This window comes from Vombatus ursinus, unplaced genomic scaffold (genome assembly GCF_900497805.2).
Source record: "Vombatus ursinus unplaced genomic scaffold, bare-nosed wombat genome assembly UNPS02011613.1, whole genome shotgun sequence".
Classification (NCBI taxonomy): Eukaryota; Metazoa; Chordata; class Mammalia; order Diprotodontia; family Vombatidae; genus Vombatus; species Vombatus ursinus.
This window is the reverse complement of record NW_020951391.1, coordinates 1,267,014-1,294,354: the sequence shown is the minus strand read 5'-3', so window position 1 is coordinate 1,294,354 and position 27,341 is coordinate 1,267,014. Positions and strand designations below refer to the sequence as shown.

The following is a 27,341-nucleotide window of genomic DNA, read 5'->3' as shown; positions in this document are numbered from 1 at the left end:
CCAGAGGAGGAGCACTCAGGGGACCTATCCTGAGAGAGATGCCTAAGGAAGGGAAAGGAAAGTAAAAATGTTGCTGAAGTTTTTTTTTGTCTTGCTGAAAACCAAGGTAGAGATGGATGGATTCTGACCCTCTCTAGGATGGAACTTTGGTGACCCTTAGCATTGAATGACCCAATGAGCAACTCTGACTTCTGTTTGCATTTCTCTAAGGGAAGAGGTGTCAGTGTCCTAAGTCCCTGGGAACACCACCTCATAGCCTCAGCAGATTTCCTCTGAAGAATGAAAAAGTAGGAGAAGTTTGTCTCTGGCGTCCTTCCCACTCCCCCTCCTTTTTTTGAGATTGGGTCTCCCCCTCTCACTCGGGTTGGAAATTACAGCAGCTACTCATGGGCTTGATTCCACCACTGATTGGCATGGAAGCTTTGACCTGCTCACCTATCCTTAGGCAATATGGTGACACCACCCACCTTTGAGGGACTCACTGTACTGGTAACAACTTAGTGTGGACTCCTCCAACCTCATTGGTTTTAGTCCTATTTCAGCTCAGAACTCCCTAGTTCAAGTGTTCCACCAGTTTCAGCTTCCCTTGCAGCAGGGATTACAGGTGTAGACCACCCCAACCAGCAACTCTTCCCTTTTTGTTGCCCTCTCCCACTTCCCGGGCACCAGGCACCCAGAGTCCTTTGGTTATCTAGAGGCCACTGTCCTCACCTGCCCTCCAATTTCTCACATGAGTCCACCCTGCAAGACAGTGTCCCATGCTCCAAAAAATGCTTTTGCCTCAACATTCTACAAAATCCCCATTCCTTAAGGACCTGGTTGTTTCAGAGGAAAGCACCTGACCAAACTAATTCACCAGTAAGATGGGGATCCCTGAGAGTGAGCTTAATACACCCTCCCTTTCAAGGATATTTGTATTTTAAAAGAAGAGTTTAGCAACCCCAAGGATTGAAACTCTAACGGTGGAATTTGGGCAGAGATGTTTTATGCAAGAAGACCTTTGAGTTATATTGGAGCTCACCGGTAAGCAGGTTTAAAGAGGTCATCCTTCTCTACCCCTTGAGAAATTCTTAGCACTAAAAGCTCTCCTGGGCTGAGAAGATCCTTGTCCTCTCACCCAGGTCTATTTACCTCCTGATCCCTGAAGACTCTGAAGAATTCATAGCCCTCTGGCCCAACAACCCTTAACGTTCTTATCTGTGGTTCAATCCAACAAATAGTTATTTGTGCTTGCCTTCTACAGTATGGGTCTTGTGCTGGGTGCACTTGAGGATACAGATATGAACAAAACACAGTCACTTCTAGCCTCAAGCAGCCTACAGTTCAGTGGGAGGATAAAATAATTCAGGTCTACAAACATTTATCAAGCATCTGCTCCATTCAAAGGATTATGCTAGGTATAGAAACTATAGACACATTTGATGCAAACCCTGCTCTTGAGAAGCTGACCTAATAAATGAGGGGAATGACATATAAACAAATGACTATGATACAAGGGAGACCGTATCCAACGCAAAGTAGAAGTCCTCAAAAATGTTGGGAAGAACTTTAGCAGGGAGAGGTAATTTTCAGCTAAGGGGGTAAGGTGAATAATGGGAAAGATTCCTGAGGTGGAACAGACAGGACATAGCAACTATTTGGTTGGGGGAGGTGAAGGAGAGAGAAAAGTCAAGGATGATTCACCAGGTAAAGTGCTTGGGTGAGTGGGAGGATGGTGTTGCCAACAGAAATAGAGAAGTTTGGGGGAGGGGCAGATTTTGTAGAGGGAAAGCTGGTCCGTTCTGTTTTGCACTAATAACTATAGCACAAGTCAAAATAGGACAAGTGCCTCGAGAGCTATCTTCCAACTAAAGGTGAGTGTCAGAGGAGGGAAAACCCATAGTTACCTGCATTAGGCAAGGCATCATCATAGAAGAGGTAGCATTCCAGCTGGGCCTGGAGGAATGGGAAGCATTTTGACAGGCACAGATGGAGTGAGGGCATCCCAGGGAGATAGAACAGCTAGAGTCCAAGGTGGAAATGGTTTGACTAAGAAGGGAGAGCTATTCATGTATGCCTCATTCAATAACCATATATTAAACACACTATTTGCCAAGCACTGTTCTAGGGGCGATTCAGTTCAATAGAATGGTGTAAATGAATGAAAAGACTTGTGGTTCGTAAGAAAAGCAGGTTTAGAATAAGCTATATCCCTAAGTGGCTGAGAAGCAAGAGCCCTTTCATGGCCCCAGAAGCCACAGCAGTGACAGGAACCCTTATCAGCCAGCATGTACACAAAATGCCTTGCAATTGCATTGCGTGGTAAATCCTCATCAAAGGAACATATACGCTTACTTTCAGTAGAAAATGCATTCTCTCTTAAAGCCTTTCAGCTGTAGGCTAAACCTTGGGGAGAAATGGCTTTTCTCAGGTTTCTCCCCTTCCCTCTCTTGTTTCTCTCCTTTCTGCCTTTCCCCCTTCTTTTTTCCTCCCCTCCTCTCTCCTCTCCACCTCTCTCTTCCCATTTATCTTTCCCTTCACTCCAAAAAAAAAATATCCCTTGAGTATAGTCAGAGTCAAGACAGACTCAAGCACCAGGCTAAATGTAATAAGATGAACTTCCATAGAGATAAATATAAAGTCGTACATTTGAGTACAAAAAAGAAATCAACTGCACAAATATCAGGTATTAGAGGAGGGATGGGTAAACGGAAGTTGTTCTGAAAAGGAGCTGGAGGTTTTAGTGACCAGAAGCTCAATATGAGTCATCAGTGTAATATGGCAAACAAAAAAGCTGAGGTGATCCTGGGCTGCATTAGGAGGGGCATAGTTCCTGGGAATAGGAAGGTGAGAGTCCCACTGTCCTCTGCCCTTGTCAGACCTCACCTGAAGTGCTGGAGTTTTTAGCTCTGGGCACCGAGGTTTAAGAAGGCTATTGATAAACTAGGGCATGTCCAGGGTAAGGCAACCACAATAGCAAACGGCCTTGAACTGGGCATGTTTAACCTAAAGTTGATTTGAGTTGGGGAGGTAGACTTGATTTGTTCAGCCCCAGAGGGCAGTACCAGGACCAATGGGTGGTGCAAAGGAAGGAAGGAAACATTTAGTGCTAAGCACTGAGGATACAAGAAAGGGGAAGGGGAAGGATGAAAGTAGGGTTCTGAAGTTCAGAAAGTGGGTCAGCTTTGACCCCTCCACAAAACAGAATTTTGTGATTTTATGAACTACTTACGGTTTCCACAGATGCTGCCATGACAATCTCCATTTTCTAGCTTCCTATACCCATTTGTTATGGGAAAGGAAAGAGGCGCAGCATCCATTTGGGACAATCAGAAACAGGGGAGGGAGAAGAAAGAAGATGATTGGACTGAACACAGCAAAGAGGAGAGCCAACCCAATATCCCTCTGTGCCTTAGTAAACCTGACAACTACAAATGTTTGTACCTTAGTCAATTTATTTGTAATTAATAGGAAGGGTTTCTGTCTAGTCCTGGAGATTGCTAGGGGAATCTGAGTGCACCAGGGGCTGAGTTAGGACTAATGACAACTGTCTTCTTCCTCTCCTATCCCCACCCTAGTCCATCCTTCATGGTTTTTGCGTCCATAATTCTGGTCATTCAAATAATAAGTGCCTGGCAAATTAATAAATTCTTGTTGAAATTGAATTGAATCAAAAGGATCAAAAATAAAATCTTTGATTTATGTAGCATTTTGCCAAGTGCTTTTCATACATTATCTCATTTAAGCCTTACAATAAAACTATGATATAGGAAGTGAAGGCATTATTAGCTCCATTTTACAAATGAGGAAATTATGGCTCAGAGAATTGAAATAATCAAAGGTCTTTAAGAAAAAGGTTATTGGGTATGATGTCGTGGGAATTATCTTTTAGGTATGGGTTGGACGAGATCACCACCAAGGTCTCTCCCAGATCTGGAGCTTAGTAATTCTCTGACTTCCCAACATAACATAATAAGTATCAAAGCCAGGATTTGAACCTAGGTCTTCCAACAAGCTATCCAGTTGATTAGTAATGTCAAACTCAACTAGAAACTCAAATAAACCATATGTAAGGATGCCATCAGGTGCATGTTGACTTAAAAAACTACATATTAACTATTTAAGGAAGGGAAAGGATAAAAGAGAAAGCACTTAATTAAGCACCTACTATGTGCCAAGCAAGGTGCTATGTGCTTTATCTCATTCATTTGATCCTAACAACCACCCTGGGAGATAGGTGCTGTTATTATCCCAATTTTACACATGAGGAAACTGAGACAAACAGAGGTTAAGTGACTAATCCAGGGTCACACAGCTAGCAAGTGTCTGAGGCCAGATTTGAACTTACAAAGATGAATCTTCCTGACTCCAGGCCAGCACTTTTGTTTTACTGAGCCACCTCACTGGACTATTTTATTCAGTTCTGAGAACCATGTTTAGAAATTACGCATATAAACTAGAGAAAGTGCACAGGAGGGCAATGAGGATGGGATGAAGATCCTGAAGCTAGAGCTGTCTGGGGATTGCCAAAAGAAGTGGAGATATTTGTCTAGATAAAACTTGAGGGTGGTGATGGTGGTGGTAGTGGTGGGGGATGGTGGCTCTCTTGTAGGATCTGAAGGCTTAACATCTGCTTGGACCCAGAGGGCAGGACCAGCAGCAATGGATGGAAATTGCAAAGAGGCAAATTTAGGTTTGAGAAGAGGAAAAAAACTTGCTGACAGTTAAAGATGTCCTAAAGTAGACAGAGCTTTGAGAGGCAACAGGTTTTTCCCCATAGGAAGTCTTCATGCCAAGACTAGATGTTGTAAAGGGGCTTCCCACAAGATTTGAACTAGATCTCCACTGAGGTCTCTTCTGAGGAGCCCACTGGGGCAGGTAGGGGGTGCTATGGTGCACAGAATTCTGGGCCAGGATTGAGGAAGGCATGAGTTCAAATACAGACTCAGACACTTATCAGCTGTGTGACCCCAGGCAAGTCACTTAACATCTGTCTACCTCAATTTTTTCATCTGTAAAATGTATATAATAACAGCAGCTACTCCCAGGGTAATTGTGATGATCAGATGAGCTATGTGACCCTGGGCAAGACCTCTATCCTTCTGAGTTTTTTCATCTGTGAAATGGGTAGTTATGGTGCAATAGAGAATTGGCCTCAGAGCCAAGAAGACCTGGCTTCATGTCTTACTTCTAGCACTAGTTGCTGAGTGACCCTGATCAAGTCACTTAACCTCTTTCTGCCTTCTTCATCTACAAAATGAGAATAATAACAGTGGCTACCTCCCAAGGCTGTTTGTTGTGAGGATCAAGTGAGATAATATTTTTTTAAGCCCTTAGCACTATGCATAGTGCCTGGCACATAGTAAACACTCTATAAATTTTTTCTTCCCTTCCCTTCTAACAGGGGATTGAAAGCAAGGGAAACCAAATCTATACGACAAAGTATATACAGGAATCTGTAGGAAAAGATTAAGGTGGAAAGTAAAGCAATACCTTGGTTCCACTTAGATTTTTTTGTTCTCTGCCCCTCCTTCTTTTAATTTGCATGAGATATACAAAAAAGTCTGGGCTGAGAGGAAAACCAATGTACCAAACTTAAATAATTCTTGTAGAATTACTTTGGTAGAATTCTCCTTGAAGTGGGTTTGGGGACACACAATTTTCATAATGGAATTAGGAGTTACAGTCAATTAGTCAGCAGTACATACAATCAATCAATTGATGCTTATTAGCACTGTGTACTAAGCACTAGGGCTACAAAGAAAAAGAAAAAACAATCTCTGACATCAGAGTGCTTACCTCCAGATGACAAATATGACTTAGAACATACAAGAAGGAACTTCTAACCCTAAGTCAAACAGTTGTCTGGCACAATGCTCTGCTCTTTAGCCCAGTAGGTTCAAAGACTGATAAAATGGCTGAGCTTTTAACTGGCAGACTGTTCTGTGTTCCCCAAATGCTCAGACAATGGAAGTAAAAACTTTCCTTCCAGAGAGAATAGTCACCCTTAGTTAAGACTCTGGGTGCCAATAGATCTCTCTTTCTTTATGGGAAGAAAAGCAGCCATAGACTTTTCCCTGGTCTGATACCAGGAATGGGAAGGGTTTAAAAAAGTACTAAAGTTTAATCCTCTGGGCTCTAGGTTAGAAGAGAAAACCTCTTCTTCCTCTTATGGTGAAAAGGCAGCAAACCAGTTGAGGACTCCAGCTGAATTTGGAAGTAGAGAGATACTCCACAAGAGTATGTCTAACAGAGTCATTCCTATCGGTGACCATAAAGCCACTGGGGAACTGCTTGGCAGAGACTACCCACTCAGAGACACCAGCAGAAAGCAGCATGATGACATCACCAGAAGACACTAGCAGCCATGAAGCATCAGAGGCATGCCCCTTCACATATGTATGCCCTGGCCACATCTGATTCTTACCAGTGTGCCCATCCATAAGTGTGCCCTAGCTGTGTCTACTCTTCCCATGGATGGCATGTATATTTGTCTAAGAAGGTATCTTGAGTTTATGGGGAAAATGTCCTATTTACTTTTCTTTCTATGCTATTTCATTAAAATGCCTTTGTTTCTAACTGTGTCCTCTAGTAAAAAGTAAATAAAAATAAATGAGGATATTTTAATACTTTAATAAAAGGCAGCTTTTTGGGGTGGGGAAGGGGTGCTCATCATCATATCTGAGGGGAGGGATGTCCCTAGGTGATACACTTCCAACTTTTAGATTCTGTGATTGTTCCTACTGGAGTCGGGTGGTACATAGAGGGACGAAGCATCCACTCCAAGGGTGGGGAATCTGCAGCCTTGAGGTCACATGTGGCCCTCTAGGTCCTCAAGCACAGCCCTTTGACTGAATCCAAACTTCCCAGAATAAATCCCCTTAATAGAAGGATTTATTCTATAAAACTTGGACTTAGTCAAAAGACTGCACCCAAGGACCTAGAATGCCACATGTGGCCTCAAAGCCAAAGGGTCCCCAACCCTGATCTACTCTATCTATGCCTGGGAAGTATGGAACGAGTTTAAGATTTGGAATCAAGAAACCTGAGTTCACTTTCTGGTTCTGTCACTTACTAGATACATGACCCTGAGGCAAACCTCACTGAGCATCACTTTTTTTCATGTATTACTGAGGTCACAATTTTCCTTGGGAAGGGATCACAGTAGATGGAAAGAATGCTGGATTGAGATCTAGAAGGTCTATGTTCAAATCCCAGCTCTGCTACTTATTACTTTGGGCCAATATAGTTCACCTTCTCCAGTCCTCAGCTTCCTCTTCTAAAAAGTGATCTCTAAAATATTTTCCAAGTCTCACATTACAGCAAAAAACAAAAACAAAAACAAAAACAAAGCAGGTATACATCCAGGGAGGGGGCAAAGCTGTGAAGCGGGTAGAAATTTACCTTTGTTGTCCCAGCCTTTCCTACTAGGGGTGTAACCCGCAAGAGCCCAAAGACTTTAAAATGTTATCATATGAACTGCTTTCTGTGTTCTGCTCATTTCACTTTGCATCAGTTCATTCAAGTCTTTCCAGGTTTCTTTGAAATTATGCCTACATTTAAAAACTATACCTACCTTTTAAAGACTCATGACCTCTGATCAATACAATGACCATCTACAATTCTAGAGGACCCATGAAGCATGCTACCCATCTCCTGGAAGAGTCGGGATGCACTCAGGGTGCAGAATGAGATACACATTTTGGGGCATGGCCAACACAAGAATCTGTTTTGCTTAGCTATACATATTTGTTACAAGGGTTTTGTTTTTCTTCTTCTAATGGGGGAGGAGTGGGAAGTGGGAAAGAAAATGGACTTTTCTTCATTGAAAAAAAATTTTTTTAAGATGTAGAGACTTGTTCAGGCTCCCCTCTGCTTCGTCTCCCATTCCTAATCCCCTCCCCCCCAAAAAACCTGTCCTTAGAATTCACCTCATTTCTACTGAGGCGAAAAGTCCACAGCTTACAGTATAACCATTCTACAGTAGGAAAGGCCTGGCTCAGGCTGATCTTCTGGTAGTTTAGGTACAATATGGGAATGAAATAAGATGCTTGTAGGTTATTCATAGCCACAGCATAGAAAAGAGAGTCAACAAGGATACAGCATTTAACTTAGCTAGATGTTTCTGCTGGCTACCATACCAAAATGGGTCAGGCTGGTAGAGCAGCATGTGGTGATTTCCATGGCCTCGTGGCATTCACTAAATCTGAAAGCTCCCCCCCTCCCACTTCACTCTCCATAGGCAGGCCCCTTTATGTCTTCAGGTGATCAGAAAACCATATTAACATGGACTGAGGCCATCAGGACTGGAAGCCTGGCTTTTGCCTTAACCCACTGGGCCAATCAAGTCCTGGAGCTGGTATTAGGGAAAGAACTAGCCTAGCCTACAGGGTTAGATGTGTGTGTGAGACAGGGTGGGTGTGGGGGGAAGAGGAAGGAATCCTGGTAGATATTGATCCCACTAAACCTTCCCAAGGAGATGTGTATTTTAACCAAGATCAAAGCCCTATGCTTTTTCAACCCCAAAGGGATGAAACTCCAAAAGAAAATAGTACCAGTGAGGGGACCTCCCTCCTGAGCCTGAAATCACAGATGTTTAAACTTGGAAAGGGCCTTAAAGAATATATATCTAGACTAACCTCTCATCTATGCATGGGTCCCCTCAGCAACATTCCCCAAAGTCGGACACTGTTGGAACATTCAAGAGCGAAAGGTCACAATAACCCAGTTCAGAGGAATTGGGAGTTCACTCTGACATAGTCTAGAGGAAGGAGGGATAAATCAGAGGATCACTCTGACCTAATTATTCCTAGAAAGTTCAGAGGTCAATGTGACCTAGGCCTGTCATTGGGGATGAAGGATCCGACATAAATGACTCCCACCCCTGCAACCATGAGTCTAAACCGGAGGCCCTCAAACCTTCCCTTGTTACCAATTTCCCTATTACGATCAAGGGCATTGCCATCCTCCTGGTCACCCAGGCTCACAGTCCGAGTGGGAATCATTCTTCATTCCTCACTTTCACTCACCCTATGTATTCAAACCATTGCCAAATCTTCTTTCTACCTTTGTAACATTTTCCATATGTGCTTCCTTCTCACCATTCACACAGCCTCATTGAGGCCTTCAACACTTCAAGCCTAGACTTGCCAAAGTCTGATTTATCTCTCCCCCCTCCAAACCATCCTCCCCACTCAGCTGCCAGTCATTTTCTTTTGTAATGTAGGTATCATCCAATTTAACGAACTCCGGTGATTCCATACTACTGCCAGAACCAAATATGAAGCCTGTCACTTAAAGCCCTTTACAACCTGGCCCCTTTCTACCTTTCCACTCTTATCCTTGACTTCCCCTCCACACACCCTAGAATCCCACTGCTGGCTTCCTTCCTTTCCCTCCTGTACCCCACTCCATCTCTCATCTCCACATCATTTGCAATGTCTATCCTCCCCACCTGGAATGCTCTTCCTCCTCATCCCTACCTCTCACCTTCTTTGACTTCCTTTAAGCCTCAGCTCAAATCCCACTTTCTGCAGGAGTTCCAGTCCCCCACTTCCAGCCTTCCCCCTGAGATTCTCTCCTGCCTATTCTGCATATGTCTTGTATGCCTGGTTATTTATAATATCGTCTCCTACATTAGAATGTGAGGACAGAATGTGTTTTGCCCTTCTTTGTACTTCCAGCACTTAGCACAGTGCATGGCACATAGCAAGCACTTAATAAATCCTTGATGACTGACATTTCTACTCTGCCTTCCCGTGCAATAAGCAGGAGAGGGTCAGAACTATAGTGGCAGCCTACTTGTAGAGCTATTCCTATAACATGGCTATTGGACTCACCATTTGGGTGTCAGACCCTAAGAGGGGAAAGGGGGCAAAGATGGGAAGGAAGGGAAAGACTGTTTTCACATTTCTTCTAGCAGGGCTGAAATCAGACCTTCCCTTCTTTAGAAAGACGCAGTGTTTAACCTAGAGATGCTGAGTCTGCCTAGGAGTACATTCAGCAGCCCTCAGAACTCTCCAGAGTCAGGTATTCTTGGGAAATGTCTATTTGCTTTTAACAGTGGAAACTTGTACCTTACTAGGCATTGGGCGGAGGTGGGCTGAATGTCCAGAGGACGACACAGAGCAGGTGGGCGAGGTCCAGTGACTGGTGACTCAGTGTGATACACACAAAGAAATCAATCAAACGACAATTCCAGTAAAGCAATGAAATTTAGAATTGGTTTCTGGCTGCTGAGAGCCCTCTCGGCTTTCCTTCTGTCTTGGCTGCAGTCATGAAGTTGGTCATTTTCAGCTTTAATCTCTGCCTGCTGGATTTGAGGGAGGGGGTGGTGTAGAATCTGCAGAGAGCTCCTCTCTCCTGGGGTTTCTGTGGTCTGGCTGGTCAGTGCAAAGTGCTAATGAGAGCAATGTGATAATGGGGCCAAGGTCCCACACAATTCCCATGGAGAGCCTGTTAACTTCGTTCTGCTCTGCTGGAACCACAGAGCCCTGACCTCAGCCGGTCATGCCAGTCTATAGGAAAAGGGGATGATATCGGATAGATCATCGCCAATACATCCCTGTTGATGGAAAAGCAACTCAAATAAGATTATTATCATTAATAGCTGACATTTATATAGTGCTTCTAAGGTTTGCAAAGCACTTTACATATTATCTTATCTGAGCCTCACAAAATGCCAGGAGGTAGGTACTTATCATTAGCTCCAATTCACAGATGGGCAAACTGAGGCTGAAAAAGATTAAATGACTTGCCCCAAGTCACACAGCCAGGAGGTATCTGAGGCAGGATTTGAACTCAGGTCCAAGCCTAACACTGTAGCCACTGGGCCACTTTGATGTCTGAATACATTATCATTGAAGCAGTAGGTATAAAAGATAAAACACTAAGCCTCGAGCAGGGAAAACCTAGATTCAGACCTCATACTAGATACTAACTGGCTGTGTGACCCTGGACAAGTCACTTAATATCACTAGTTCTCAGGTTTCCTCACCTGTAAAGTGACAAGATTGGCTTTGATAACCCCTATGGTCTCTCCCACCTCTAAGTCAGATCCTGATCTCAATGGATCCTTCCAATAGCCCTGTGAGGTATAAGCTGCAAGTGTTATTGTCTCATATTACAGAAGAGAAAACAGGCTTAAAGATACTGTGGCTTCTCTGTGGTCACACACCTAATAAATCTTGGAGTTAGGGATTTGAACCCAGGCCTTCCTGACTCTAAGCCAGCACTCTAGTTTTATGGTTTAATGAGGGGAAGTATGGTGTTCCATGTCGGGAAAACTGTGTGGGACATATAATAAAGGCAGAAATGAACACATGATACATCCAGTAAACAGTGAAAAGACCAGTCTGACTAAAAGTAGGTGGGGATGGGGGGGTAAATAGGCAAGAAGCTAGAGACAAGGGTGGAGCCAGATCACGGATCACCCTGAACGTGAGACTATTGCAAGTGGACGGGGTAGGTAATAGGCAACCATGGTAAATCATTGAGCAACAGAATAATCCAATGAGAGTGGAGCTTTGGGAAGCAATTTGTTACCCCATGAAGAATAGGTAGGAGGGAGACAAATTCTTGGAGATCTCAGATCTCCCAGACTTATGAATGAATGCACTTGCGAGAACTAGATTGTTTTTCATCCTTTTTCTAGGACACAGAAACTTAGGGCATTTCAGGATCTAGATTTCTGCACATTTGGAAGATGTTTGTTTAAGTGGTAGAAGGAGATGAGGCAACAGTGAGAAGACAAACCAGGACTCCCTCCTCCTCCCTCCCCACACACACAAACACTCATCTACCTGTGTTTCAATTTCCTTGTCTGTAAAATGAGGGGCTGTATTAAACGTCCTCTGAAGTCCTTTTCAGCTTTAGCAATAGGAATTTTTTTCCCACTTGATTTGTGAGCCGTCCTTTGAATATGAATATCTCTTTGTGGCATGCTGAGCCCTGCCTCCATCAAGTAAATTTAAAACTCATTGAGGGCAGGATTGAGCCCAAGTTAGCTTCTCCGAAGAGATCCTCCAAAACCCTCTAGTGATCCATTATAACATCTCTTAGAGTCTTAAAATTAGAAGGGTCCTTTGAGATCATCTATTTATTGCTCCTAGTTTTGGCCTCTAGTGTCATATAGAATAATCTAATCCCTCTACCCCATGTCATCTCTTAAAATATTTGAAAACAGCGATCAAGTTCCCCCTAAGTCTTTTCTTAAGGCTCAAAATCCCCTGGTGCTTTAGATGATCCTCAGATGGCCTGATCTCATGACTTCCCTTTTCTGGACACTCACTGGCCTACCAATATCCTTCCTAAACTGTGCCCAAAGTATTTTTTCTCTTCAAGTCATCACTGGAAAAATGCTACAGCCTGTGAACATCCATCAGGCATTTCTTCATTTGCCAATGGGGCCATTATCAATTGCAATTCTTCTCCAATTGTTGTGATAAGTGATTCATATCCAGATAGCATAATGAGAGAATATGAGAATGTGATTAATAATATGAGCAACAACTTGCTGAGATGGAAAGAGGGATGGACTTAAGAACCAAGAGAGATCCTTACTAGGTGTGATCACATCACTTGACCAGTTTCCTCATCTGCAAAATGAAAATGACCACACCTGTACTACCTGCCTCACAGGGTTGTTATGTAGTCAAATGAGATAATTTACATAAAACACTCTGTATACCCTTAAGCATTCAAAAATATCATATTTCATTATTATACTACTCATTTTTCAAGATCCAATTCAAGCCTGACCTTCCTCTATAAATCAGAACAATTTAGAACTGGACAAGACATTAGAGATCACACACATACACACACACACACACACCCCTCTTCAAATGAAGACAACTCTGACTCATACAGCTTTCTCCCCTTCCTCATCTCCAACAGCACTTATGCAACAATGAAACAAGTATTTATGAAGTGATTACTACGTATCAGGTACTGTGCTAAGCACTGATGATGCAAATACAAGCAGAAAGAGAGTCCATGACCTGAAGAAACCTTCTAAATATAGTTGCCCTTCCATCAGCCTCTGATTGTTTTTGTACATTGTACCTATTTTCTTCTCCGACTAGATTACAAACTCCCTGAGAATAGGGAACTTCTATGTAATGAGGTCTTGTGTGGTCTGATTTCAGAGGTCTGTGATATCTGTATGGCCCCAACCTTCCACCCACAAAGTGCCTTACACTGTGCACAGCAATAGGAGTCAATGAATATTTACTATGAACCAATCAATAATCTGCCCCCTGCCCCCAGTGTAGTTACAAAGGGAAATTTTTCTTCACAACAAGCCTGTTGAATGAACAAATGAAGACAACTGGGTTTCATTTTCCTCTTCAGTAAAAAAAAAGGAAGGAGTGGAACTCGATTACTTTTAAGGTCTCTTCTATCTCTAGCTCTATGACCCTATGATATTATGAGCTAGACAGTGTCTAAGGTCTCTTCTCTAATGTCCCAGATTTAAAAGTCCTAAGAGAACAGCTCATGTGATAAGCAGCTTATAGCTCTGGGATGTAGGGAATTAACACAAATATATGACAAAGAGCTTATTCCCTAAAAAGATAAATGATCGAATGATAGGAATAAACAGTTCTCAAAAGAATTACAAACTAGGAACCATATGAAAAACTGCTCCAGATCACTAATGATAAGAAATGCAGATTTATCTCCCGTTCAGCAAATCACATAGATGAGGAATTGTGGCTTAAATGACTTGCTTGGAGTCATACAACAAGCCGCATCTGGAGCCCAAGTCCTCTGAGTATACTGATGTACAGCAAATCACACTATTTGAGTTATCATTATATGCAAAACTTGGTAATTGGTTCCAGCCCAATGGGTTTATATCTCTCCTCCCATCTTCCCCTCCCCCTCCCCTCTTCTCCTCTCCCCTTCCCTCCCCTTTCCTTCCCTCCCCTCTTCTCTCTCTCCCCTTCTCCTCTTCTCCTTTTCTTTTCACCTCTCCTTTTCTTTTTTCATTTTTTTTTTGGAGACTAGATCTCCCCATCTCCCACTCATGGGCCCAATCTCACTTCTGATATTCATGGAAACTCTGGACTGCTCCATTTCTGATCTGGACCCGTTTACCTTTCCTTAGGGAGCTGGCCCTGTGTTACTGTGCTCTGTCGATCTCAGGGCTCACCATAACGGTGCCAAACTTAGTGAGGACACCAGATGAATTTTAACCCTACTGAAGTTCAGAATTCCCAAGCTCAAGCAATTCACCAACGTCAACCTCTCCCAGGAGCAAGGGATTCCAGGCATGTACCACCATGACAAGTGTTTCATCATTATCCAGCATCCCCTTGACCTGAAGGTGACAGCTGTTAAACTTTGGAAGCGATGAGTCTCATTGCCAGGAGGTTAGTCGGCCGGACCTGCTATGGCATCAGGAACGCTCAGGTGGTTCAGTAACTCTAAATCTGGTAGAAGCAACTGGCCCAGTACCCTTGAGAGTGTGCAGAGACTCTGTCCCAGTCTCCTCTCAGAGATTCCATGACATTCCACACCGAAGGTACAGGAAGCAGCCAGCAGGGGGAGCAGATGACCCATACCGGGCTCTCTGGGTAGCCAGCTACTCAGGTGCTCACTGCCCAGAGTACAAAGATAAATAAAAACAGACAGATGTGCTCCCCACCTCTAGGGAGAATGAAGAGATGATCCTGGAAGGTGGCTGCAGCCTTTCTTCCCTTTCTATCAGGGTCCCTAGATACATCAACTATGCTATCGTGATACCATCCCCCGGCATGATTCCCCCCAGTCATAGGGGCTGCCTTGCTTTGCCAGCAATGGGAATCAGGTTGCACTTTGCCTCCCCCTTTTTCCCTTGTGACTGCAAGGCCAGACTGTCTGCCTGTGGCATAAGGCTTCTGCCTGCTCAGAGCTACAGGCTCACACAGGGATCAAACCTGCAGTCTCGGTTTATGCACTCCTGCTCACATCATCTAAGTTTGCCCTCTCTGCATTCCCCTAGGAGGATCCCAAACCCCTCTCCCTTCCTCCTCCTACGGGACTCTCCATGAGGGTATTCCGTCAGGGTCCTGTTCTCATTTAGATGGGCCACAAATGGGCTTGCACAGTTTAAGTAATCTCATGTTTGTCACTTGTATCCACAGCACGCCTCCCGTGGTGCTGTGGGCCTAGTGGGCACTTAATTAATCTTGTTGAATTGAATTCACATGGCATAGTCAGAAGAGGACCCCCCCCCCCCGCAAGAGGCCATCTAGTTCAACGTGTACCTATGCAGGAAACCTCTCCACAACATGGGATGGAGAAGCATTTATTAATCTTTCACTCTGCTCGAAGTGCTGGGGATACAAACAGAAAACCAAGACAGTCTTTACCCTCCAGGAGTTCCCATTCTAAGTGGGGGAGGGTTCATGTTTATGTTCAACTCATGGAAATGCCAAGTAGTAGGCAGGGAAAACAGCCAGGCAGATGGGAAGGCATCAAGGACCATGGGGAATGAGGGCCAGGCAGAAGACGGTACCCAAGAGGATAGTGGGTTCAAGTATTAGAGGTATTCCATACCTCCATCAGAGGTATGGAAGTGTTGGGGGTGGGGGATTGGCATTGACCTGACCCCAGGCATCCTATACCTGGTAGAAACTGGGCAATAAGGCGATAAGTGTCGGTTGGGGAAGGGAAAGTATTAGCTAAGGGACAACAGGTGGTATTGGTCTGTTTTCCAGCTGCTAGGGAGAAGGGGGAAAGCCAAATATAGTATAACCTCTGCTCTATGCTATATATAGTATAAGCTGTCCTGTGATGTCTCCATTGCCTCTATAGGCAGGCTATTCTACTTTCAGATGTCTTTGATTAGCAAGTTTCTCCTTACTCAGAAGAGAAATCTACTTTTCTATAACTTGGGGTCATAGATTTAAAATTGTGCTGGACATTAGGGATGATCTTAATCAAATCTCCTCATTTTATAATAGTGAAGGAAAATGAGTCCTAAAGAGATGTTCATACAGGTTGTAAGTAACAAAATTCATCTTCAAACTGAGGTCCTTGTATTCCAAATCCAATGTCATTTCTATTACTACTTTTAATTCTGGCTTCTAGACAGAAACAGAACAAGTTCTGAAAAACAAGGGAGTTGAGTTGGACCCAATGACATCTAAGGTCCCTTCAAACTCCAAACCCTACCTTAGTCGTAAGGCAGCTAGGTGGCCCAGTAGATGGAATGCCAAGCCTGAAGTCAGGAAGTCACTTAACCTCTATTTGCCTCAGTTTCCTCATCTGTAAAACTAGCTGGAGAAGGAAATGGCAAATTACTTTGGTATCTTTGCCAAGAAAACCCCAAATGGGGTCATGAAGAATGGGACATGACTGAAAAATGACCAAGCAACAAGAACAACAAAAGTCTAACTCCACTTCCACACAAGATGCCTTCAAATACTTGAAGGCAGCCATCATTTGTTCCGTGGGGTTTCCTTTCTCCAGCTAACCATCCTCAGTTCCTTTAAGTTGTCAAGTCTATCTTCTGGCTACAAGGGCAGGAAATGGAGAAACTCAGAGAACGTACCCCTTCCAGCCACATCTCTGTTACCTCACGAGGCGCTCCATTACATTCTTGGGAAATGTTCGTTTTTCAAGACCCTCCTTACTTGGAAGCTAAATCTACCTTTCTATAATTTAGGGTCATAGAGTTGACCAGCCAGTTCTCTAGTCTTCTTGCCCTCATGACTGTAATCCTCTACATACACTCCAATTTGTCAATATCCTTCCTAAAATATGGTGCCCAGAACTGAGCAGGGTATCCCAAATATCATCTGACTAGAACAGATGAAGTGGGATTATCACCTCCTTAGGGCAGGACCCATGCCTCTATTAAAGCAGCCCAGGAGAGTATTAGCTTCTTTCTCTGCTATGTTACATTGTTGACTCATCTCAAACCTACAGTACCTTAAAATTCTCAGGACTGAATTAATTTAAATAAGCCTACTACATGTACTGGGACAACCTTAAAGTTACAGTCTACTCCCGTTTATCTGTTCGTGTGGATTATCCATCTTGCAGAGGAGGCTGCAGCTACTAGACACAGGTGAGGAGCAACAGATATGGCAGGAGCCCTGGCATTGCCTCAGAGCCCCACTATTACTTCCTGCCCTGGGAAATGCAGAATTAATTGAATGACATGGGCTTGATTACGGGAAAAAGAAGAAAAAGTAATCAGTGGATCCTGCCAAGCAGAATAGGAATTCATTCAGCCTGTCACTTTCCACTGAGTTCCCTTAGAAGATATGAGTGGAGCTGTCATTTCTCTCATCCTAATAGAATCCCTCTCAGCTCCAGAGAGCATTTTTCAGTCCCAATTGGAGCTCTTGGGAGCCGTAGAGAAGAGGGCTGCCTGCCACTGTTGGAAAACCAAGAGAATCACAGATTCCCAGTCCAGCTCTCCTTTCTCAAGATTTGTTTCCTTCCCCACTCCCCATCCAAAGGAATCCTCATTTTTCTTGGTCTAGGGAAACCCATCCTGGAACTGAAAGAGCCATTCTATTCCTAAGTCCCTCAGCTTGAAGTCAGAGGACCTGGGTTTCAATCCAATGGAATGTATCCTCCTTGAGGGCAGAAATCCTCTTGAGTTTGCCTTTGTGTCCTGAGTTCATGTTACTTAGAAAACATTTGACACCTATTAATCCTAGGTACAGCATTTACAGCCTGACCTGCTTAATCTCTCTGACCCTCAATTTCCTAAACCAATTTGCGACCTACCTGTGTGACCTTGAGCAGACCACCACCTCTCTAGAGCTCAGTTTCTTCTCCTATAAAATAGGGAAATTGGATTAGGTGACTTCTAAGGTCCCCTGTAGTTTATATCTATGATCCTGTGATCTGGAAAATGGTCATAATTACACTTTCACTAGTCACCTCACAAGAGTTTTGTGCTTTAGAAACATCTATCATCATCGTCATCACCATCATCATCATAATCATCATTTATCTATCATTTCCTCTCTTACCCCCAACCCAACAAAAACCCCTGTGAAGGTACCTAGAATTGTACATCCCCACCCAAGTTTTGACAGATGACTAATTTTAACTGCACCTTCCTTGTCATGGGGCTAGTCAGCCGCAGTGTTACTGTGGGTCTCCAGCCAGAGTCCAAGTCTGTTATATTTTTAGCCCATTGGGTATTTGAAAAGGTATTAAGATGCAGCCAGTGTTACAGACACTTGGGCAAATCAGTATTCCGCTACCAGCCTCCCCATGCCAGCAGTTTCCATTCAGTGTCTCAAAAGCAAGGGTTGCCATGGAGACCCAGCGCCAGGGCAACAGAACTTCCTGTCAGGAAGCAACTGCACAGGTAGAGAGATGGGCCAATGGGAAGCCCAGGAGCCTAGGGATATTGGTGGCTTCCTCTTCAACAAGGCAAATGACAGTCTGAAAGCCCTGTATACCCAGCATGGGTGGTTGGGGGAAAATGGGTGGAGGAATTAGGACAACTACCTAAGGAGTGCTCTCTCTCCCAAGGCAGGCTAAGGGGTGGGAGTAGGGGTGGGAACCAGGGACATTTGGCTTGTGTCTATTGGTTCCAGAAGGAACTGATGCCATCTGTTACCTCACAACTGTTTAGATGTTGGTTACACAATGGCAGTGGGCAGTAGTAGCTTGGGGAGAGACCTTTATAGGTTTATCGGATCATAGATTTCAAGCTGGAAGGGGCCTTAAAGGAACCAACTCCTTTCCTTTTACAGATGAGGAAACTGAGGCCCACAAAAGTTAAATGACTTGTATAAGGTCACATAAGAAGTATGTAGCAGTCAATCAACAAGCATTTATTAAATACTTACTCTGTTCCAGGCACTGTGCTAGATATAAAGACAAAATATGAACTCTGCCCTTGAGAAGTTCATATATGAATGGGGAAGACAAGATAACACGTAAATAACCACGTACATAAAAGATATAGACATAGTAGAGGAAGGTAATCTAAAGAGGAAAGGCATTAGCAGTGAGGGGAGTCCAGGAAAGGCCTCCTGCTGAAGAAGGTGGAATCTGAGCTGAGTTTTTGGAGGAAAAAATTAGCTGTGTGACTTTGGGCAAGTCACTTAACCCCAATTGCTAAAAAAACAAAACAAAACAAAACAAAATAAAACAAAACAAGAAGATTTCATATTTGATTCTGGAGTTACTAGGGAGCCACAGGGATTTACTGCTTGGGGGAAAGACACAGTGAAACCTCAGATTTAGGCAAATCACTTTGGCAGTTGAATGGAAAAGGGCTTGGATTAAGGAAATACTTGAGGCAGAGCTGTGATTTGAACCTGAGTCCTGTTCCAAACCTAGTTTCTTTCTGCTGTATCCCAAACAAAAGACCATAAGACTTTCCTGCCTCCTTGCCATGGAGGTCCACACCTGGCAAAAGAAGCAGGTTGGAAGGAGAAAGTTGGCCGAGCCATCAAGCAACAGGGGCTTTGGGGGGTGCAAATTGCAGAATCTATTAACTCATTCATTTGAGTTCTAGAAAGATGCACATGATAGGGATTCTGGAAGTTTTTTTTTTTTATTTAAGATGTTCATTTTTTTTGTTCAGGTGACTCCAAAATCTGATTTTGGGACAACCAAAGACACAGGACCATACTGAGAAGTCAGAACCTTTTTTTTTAAATCTCTGCTTTCTAATTTGCCATCTTAGGTCTTGGGGCCCCTCTCCCATCCTCTTTCCCCCAGATACTCCATTCCACTGGTATAGCCCCTACCCATTCTTAAAAATAGTGAACGAACAAATTAATCTTGATATTAATAATAACATAATGGAGAGAGAGAGAGAGAGAGAGAGAGCCAGAGCCAGAGCCAGAGCCCTTTCCTAGGGGTTAAAAAAGGCTCACCAGAAAAAAAATCAGTGCTTCAATCAAAAGGAAAGAATTCAACAAATAGTTATTAAATGCCTATTATATCAGATAGGGGTAACAGATGAAAAATAATAAAGAGAGGACCTGCCCTTAAGGCGTTTATAATCTAATTGGGAAGAGGTATCAAAACAAAGAAGTGAAGGTGTAAAAAGCTCTAAAGAGAGGATAAAATGTACACCCTTCCTCAGCTCAGTAGAGAGGCTGAACTTCAGAGGGCCAATTGTTTCAATGATCAGCACGAGCATTTTTACCTTGGAAACCTGCACCACAAACCAGGGTCTGATGTATTGCACTTGTTGATTGTTTAGACACAAGAAAATGATTTTGAAAATGTCAATAGCTCAGACACAAATAAGTATTGGGTGCATTTTTTCTTTGGAGAGCTGGTTGGTAAACATTTTACCAAAGTACCCCTGGAGGTACTTTTTGAGAGGGAGAAATAATTTTCAGCTATGTAAATCCGAGAAGGCTCCCTAGAAGAAATGCTACCTAAGCTGAACCTTGAAGAAAGACATCAACAACTAAAGATGAGTATCTCTAATGGCAACATTTCAGATACTGTGGGTAGCAGCTGAGGGCACTGTCCCAGGATGCAACAAATGCAACCTTGCATTAGTGGACTACTCCCACATACGCGACTTCATTTGATCCTCACAACGGCCTTATAAGGGAGGGAAGACACTCAATATTTTCATTTTAGGGGATGAAGAAACTGAGGCTCAGGGCTCTTAAATGACTGAGTCATGATGCAGTGAGTATTGAAACTGGAACTAGAATTGATTCTTCATGGCCCACTGCTTTTCCCAATTCACCAAGCAGATTCTAAATACCTTGCTACTTCAAATATTTATTAAAGGTCTACTGTATGCTAAGTGGTAGAGAGGCCTGTCCTCAAGGAATTTATATTCCCTCATAGAGGGCACTGGGGGCAGCTAGGTGGCCCTGTGGATAGAGTGCTGGGTCTGGAGCCAGGAAAATCTGAGTTCAAATCTGGCCTCAGACACTTACTGTGTCTGTGTGACCCTGGACTCATCACTTAACCCTGTTTGCCTCGGTTTCTCATCTCAAAAATGAGCTGGAGAAGGAAATAACAAACCACTCCAGTATCTTTGCCAAGAAAACCCAAAATGGGGTCAAGAGGAGTCAGACGCAACTGAAAAACTACTGACCGTGGAAGGCATTGACTGTTCTGCTAAGAATAAAGACTATCCCAAGGGAGTCATTAGTGTTCTGCAGGGTGTCACAAAGTTCTCAAAAAAATTCTTAAAATAAACTAGAATGTATGTCCTAAAACAACAATGTATTTGCTATAAAGTGCTTTTAAGAGGGTGTGGAGTATACTCGGAGCAGGTAGATGGCTCAGTGGATAGAGGGCTAGACTTATAATTTAGAAGATCTGAGTTCAACTCTGCCTCAGGACTTCCTAGCTCTGCGACCTAGGCAAGACACCTCTGTGAGCATAAGTTTCCTCATCTGTAAAATGGGTCATCCTCACTCTCACTCCCCCCATCCATATACAATCAGTTGCCAAATCATGTTGTTTCTGCCTTCGTCCTATTTCTTTTATGTCCATCTTCTTACAAACACTGCCATCATCCTGGTGCAGGCCTTCATGAACTCATGCCTTCTGGTTGGTCTCCCTGCCTCAAGTCTCTCCCTACTCCAACCCATCCTTCACTCACCTGTCAAATTGATCTTCCAAAAGCATCAGACTGACTGTGTCACCTCCCTATTCAAGAAACTCCAGTGGCTCCCTATTACCTCTAGGATTAAGTATAAAATCCTCTGTTTGTCTTTTAAAGTCGTTTAAAGCCCCTTCCCACCTTTCCAGGCTCCTTACACCTTACCCTCTTCCTCTTCCTCTTTGATCCAGTGATCCTTTCTGTTCTTAGTATAAGACACTCCCTCTCCTGACTGCAGGCATTTTCGCTGGCTGTCCCCCAATGCCTGCCTGGAACTCTGCGTAAATATATACACATATTTGTATATAAGAGTTTACATGTTATCTCCTCCATTATACTGGGAGCTCCTTGAAAACAGGAACTGTTTTTTGTATCTCCAGCACTTAGTCTGGTGCCTGGCACATAGTAGGCACTTAATAAATGCCTGTTGACTTGACTGGACATTATTGTGAGCATTCAAACAAGCATAGAGTTCTGAACTCTAAGAAGGTTGAGAGGCATTTATTTGTATAAAGCCTTCTTCCGCTCCCACCAGCCAAACACATACAGCCACCTCCTGTCTGAGAGCATCTCAGGGACACACAAGCTCCCCCATATAGACTGCTCATTTGCTGAAAGACATATTCCCTTTGGGACTGGCTGGGTCTGGGCCTGAAATAACTTGAAGCCCAGCTAGTTATAACAGGAGCTGGATGAGAGGGCTCCAAGAAAGAGTCTGGGCATTTGGCTCTTATCCCAAGTAATTCACAGCCGGCTCCTGTTATTTATGAATCAGGGGACTCTTCTTAGTGTCCTTGTTTTGTGAATCAAGGACAAGAAGGAGTCTTTACATGTTCATCAGTGGTCCTGAGAAGACCTATGGAAAGTTAAAGATATGGATCATAGGACCTTAGTAATAGAAAAGTCTCTTTAAAAATTTTTTGTAATTCATGTAGCTCACCCTGCTAGGACTGGAATCAGTGGCCTATTTATTGCCCAAGGGATAACTCCACTGGTGAGACTCAGGGTGGACTTTGGAACTCCCTGCCCAGCCATCTTGCTTAGTGAGTATACACTAGCCCATTTAGTCCGCAGTAGGGCGATCTTCACCGTCACTTCTCATTCAGCAGGCCACCCCATTTGGGAAGCTCTTGATTCGGCTTGTTGATTAATAGATCTTCCTGAAGCCTTATCCCAGTTTCTCTTCTCATCTTTTGCTTTGATACAGTAACCAGATCAATAGTACTATTGCTTCTAGAAAGGGCAGGAAATTGATTTTCCTATGGATCAACTCACCATCCCTGTGACTCACCAGACTGAAATACCCCTCTCTAACCACCACTCGTCCCATATGGACCCCTATTAGAATCTAGGGTCCAAAGCAAGAGATGGGAAGGGAGAGTGAGAGAAGGCTTCAAGTAGATTGATCAATCAATGAGCTCCTTGAGACAGGGGCTACTTGTCTTTTTGTATCTGTATTCTAAGTATTTAGAACAGTGCCTATGCAATGGGGGTCTGGACCTTGTTTAGATCCCATCTGCTAAGGGCTCTTCACATGACAGATACCATACTAAGATGGCATTCATCACATGGAGGATATTAAAGAACTGCTTCAGGGGCACAACTGTAAGGACTGGAGCATTTATGGACATTCTTTAACTGGTTTGTCTTGGCCTCCCTACCATGGGATTGGGAGGAGTCTTTTGCTATTGGCTATACAAACTGATGAAGTCTTCAAAAGGACCTGAGTCGGCACTGGCCATGGTTTTTGCTGCATTAGTGATTGAGGGAGCTCTGTGACTCCACCATTAAAGACTTCTGGTGAGAAAATCAAGAAGTGCCACAGAGCCTTAACCCCTTGATTGTCATATGACTACCAAGAATCCTCCGTTTTTTCATTCTTTGTTTTCTGTTTAGGTGTTTGGAATGGAGTCTCTAGTCTGGACTGGGAGCTCAAGTCATGGGGATCTGGGAATTCAGAAGTCCATGCCAGTTGTTGCAGCCAGCCCAGCATCTATATCCTGAGAAGCAAGGATCCAGACCTCCTGCCTAGCAGAAGCAGTAGCTTCTGTAGGAATAGAGCTAAATTTTGAGCCTAATCCCCCCAAGAGACCGAGAGGGTATAAGGGGGATTATGCCCTCCAGGAGCTGTGAAAAATGCTTGTACTTTGTTCTGGCTATATCTCTGAAGTAAACATTCTTTTGCAAAAGCTATTCAATATTAAGTGGTTAAAGGGAAATGGTGATATGGGGCACCAGTCACTAGTCCTTAACAGTAGGAGTAACACAACCAGTGAGGGTTTCAACCAATGAGACACTCGGAAGACTTCCTCAGGGCAGTACCTGACCCTGGGAGAATAGGGCCAGAGTCAACCACATCACACTAAAACTGAGGCTGAATTGTCCCAAGCCTTCTAGCAGAATCAGAAATATATTCCATAAACCAATGAGACCTCCATTATTCCCCTGTGCAAACACTTTGCTGTCCTGCAGAGGAGGTGTTAGAAATTAACTATTGGAGAAGGAAGGTTTATGGAAAAATCCCTGGAAGTTAGAGCCCTGGGTTCTATTACTGGCTTTGCCACTCACTAACTGTGTGACTTTGGACAAGTGACTCACCTCTACATCCTCAGATGATCCTCTGTAAAATGGTGGCCTGGAGTAGGCTATCACTAAGGTCCCTTCCAACTCTACCATCGTGTCATTCTAAACTCTACACGTGATTTTGTTCTTATTTCCTACAGAGATTGTGATAAGCAGGAAAATGTGTCTTGGCTGGGGAGCAGCTGAGAACAGCGATTCTCCCAATCATAGAAACCATTGCTTCCTCCTCTTCCTTCTAGAACACTGATGATATGGTATTGAGAGATGAGAAACTGAATGGTGCATGAGAAGTCTAATGGCAATAATAATAATAATAATAGAAATCTATGTGGCATATTTCAATATGGATCTGTGATTTCACTGACTTGAGTATTTCCTCTGGTGTTGCAGATCAAAACCCATCCATGCCTACATATCCTGTTGAGCTTTTTTCCATCTCTATCCTTCAGTGTGACACAGGGGCTCTAACCAGGCTCTTCCAGGCGTAAGGATGGCTATACACCAGTATAGCACAGAGGCTGTTCATCTGTTATCTTTTGCTCACTCCCTCTTGATTGAATGGCCCATTTTTTTAGTCATACATTTCTTTTGTGACTTCCTTTCTGTCCTTCCCCTTCATAATTTCCTGTTTGTGATGAGTTTCAATCCTATTCTAGCCACTAAATGCCTCTCCATTGACCTTTGGGGGATCCTCACCTTCAGCTCTTCAGAGACTGCAATGCTCCATCCCTTAAAGAGGTGTTAGAAAATGACAAAGTTTTCATATATGTTGCACGTAGTATATTTATATTACCTCTCTAAGGTCTGCAAAGTCCTTTCCCCACAATAGCTCTGTAGGATGCAGGCAGTGCAAGTATTGCATACTTATTTTATGAATGAGGAAACTGAGGCTCAGAGAGACAATGACTTGCTCAGGGTCCAGAACTGTTGTATGTCAAAGCCAAGATTTGAATTCAAGTCTTCTACTTCCAGGTCCAGAGCTTTGTAAACACTTCAATACCACCAGTTTTACAGTCATCAGGTCCCTCATCCACCATGAGAGATAAATTAGTGCCTGGTGGATGTAATAGGAAAAATGTGAGGCCTCAGGCCAGTTACAAATTTTCCAGGTGAAGGCATGGGGAGGGATTTGTACAAGGTCAGATAAGGGGAGTTGGCTAAGGAGCCAGTAAGCCAGACAGTGGAGCTGTGTCTGCAGGTGGCCATCACCAATAGCCTCCCCTACTCAGTTATGGGCATTCAAGCTACAAATGAACAGAATTGGAAGCAGGTCAACTGACAAGGTGTTGTGGAAAGAACACCCGATTGGAGGAACAGCTGAAGTGCCATCTCCAACATGAAGCCTTTCCTAAGCTCTCCCCACTAAGCGCTCACTTCCTCTTATGTAAACTTCTTACTGACTTCCAGTCATGGGGATCCAAGAATCCAAGGTCTTCTTGATCAAAACCCGTTCCTCTTCTGTCCTCATTTCTGGTTTTGGAACCATAATCAAAATCAATTCTCGTCATTACTCCTGGAAGAGACATGTGAATCAACTCCCTTATGATTCTATCTGCCATCTGTATCACTTTCCAAGCCAAAATATCCCTTCCTAGCCATTACTCCTACAGGCATGTTGGCTCCCTATGAGAATATAATCTTCTTGAGGGAAGGAACTAGCTAAGCTCAGCACAGTGCTCAGCACATAGCAATATCTTAATGGTTTTTCATTCATTTGCAAATGTATCTAAACCCAGGTCAAATGAGATAAAGCACTCTGAAAACTTTTTTTTTTTTTGCTTTTTGGTGAGGCAATCAGAGTTAAGTGACTTGCCCAGGGTCACACAGCTAGAAGGTGTCAAGTGTCTGAGGCCGCATTTGAACTCAGATCCTCCTGACTCCAAAGCCAGAACTCTATCCACTGAGCCGCCTAGCTACCCCCACTCTGAAAACTCTGACAGTCCACCTAAATGAGAGTTATTATTATTTCTAGTAAAATAGGGCTTCTTGAGATCTTCCCTTTGGTATTCATATTCCTAGAGCTTACTTAGCACAGGGTTGTTCCACATAAGTGACGCTTCCTGATGAAGGATGGTAATGATTATTGACTCTGAATTCAGCACTTACACATGGCCACTAACTTTCTGTGTGATCTGAGGTAATTAACTTAACCTTTCCAGGACTTCATTTCCTCCTCTGGAAAAAAAAAAGGGAAAGAATTGGACAAAGTGATCCTTAAAATTTCTTTCTAAGCTTTAAAATTCTATTATTTTGTTTATTAAAGTGTCCCAAAGAGATTTCCATTTCCTCACATTTCTCCCTTGGCACATGTGCACAAGAACAGGAGCTTCATTTTCCTGGGCTGGTGCATCCCTGCTGCTCTGTCCCCCTCCTTCCCCTGGCCCTGGCTCCTTTTCCCATCTCAGGGATGCCTCCAATGACATCACGGTCTCCACGGCAACCACTCATGAGGTCACCCACAGAGGATTTGGGACCTCAAACCCCAGGGGGGCATCAGGAGGAGTAGAAGCTGGAGCTTTTCCCAAAGATCCCTTACCCTGTAAGGTAGGAGGCAGGGGAGGAAGGATGGAAAGAAGAAAGGAAGGAAGAAAGGATGGAAGGAAGGAAGGAAGAAGAAAGGAAGGGGGGAGGAAGAAGAAAGGAAAGGAGGGAAGAAAGAAGAAAGATGTATTATTAAGTGCCTACTATGTGCCAGGCACTGTGCTGAGCACTTTACAAATATTAATTCATTTGATCCTCACAACAACCCTGGAAGGTAGGTGCTATTCTCTCTATTTTAGAAGAAACTGAGGCAGCCAGAGGTAAAGGAGACTCTCGTTGAGGTGGGCTTTCCAACAGTGGAAATTCCTGCTAAAGAAAAAGAGCTGCTGGGAGTTGTTTCCCTCGCCTTAACACTGTACAGTGGAAAAACCCAAAGACTGGTGCTTCAACACTTTTCTAGCTATATGATCAAAGACAGAGGACTGAATAATCTTGGGAGCAGTTAGGTGGCACAGTGGAAAAGGTGCTGGGTCTGGAGTCAGAAAGACCTGAGTTTCAAATCCAGCCTCAGACACTTACTAGCTGTGTAACCCTGGGCAAGTCTCTTAACCTCTCTCTGCCTCAGTTTCTGCATTTGTGAAATGGGGATAATAATAGCACACCTCCCAGGGGTTGTGAAGATGAAATGAGATAATAATTGTAAAGCACTTAGCACAGTGGCTGGCATAGAATAAGTGCTATATTA

At 43.6% G+C, this 27,341-nt stretch overlaps 1 protein-coding gene across 1 annotated transcript in view; it reads left to right on the top strand.

Annotated features, from left to right (window-relative positions):
- The window catches only part of KCNC4 (potassium voltage-gated channel subfamily C member 4), a 68,172-nt gene extending 61,655 nt beyond the window's left edge, over positions 1–6,517 (top strand). Inside the window, exon 5 of the mRNA XM_027856712.1 lies at positions 6,122–6,517. Coding sequence (XP_027712513.1) covers positions 6,122–6,341 — 220 coding nt within the window. The 3' untranslated portion in view covers positions 6,342–6,517. The remainder of the gene's footprint in view (positions 1–6,121) is intronic.
- The last annotated feature ends 20,824 nt before the right edge of the window (positions 6,518–27,341 follow it).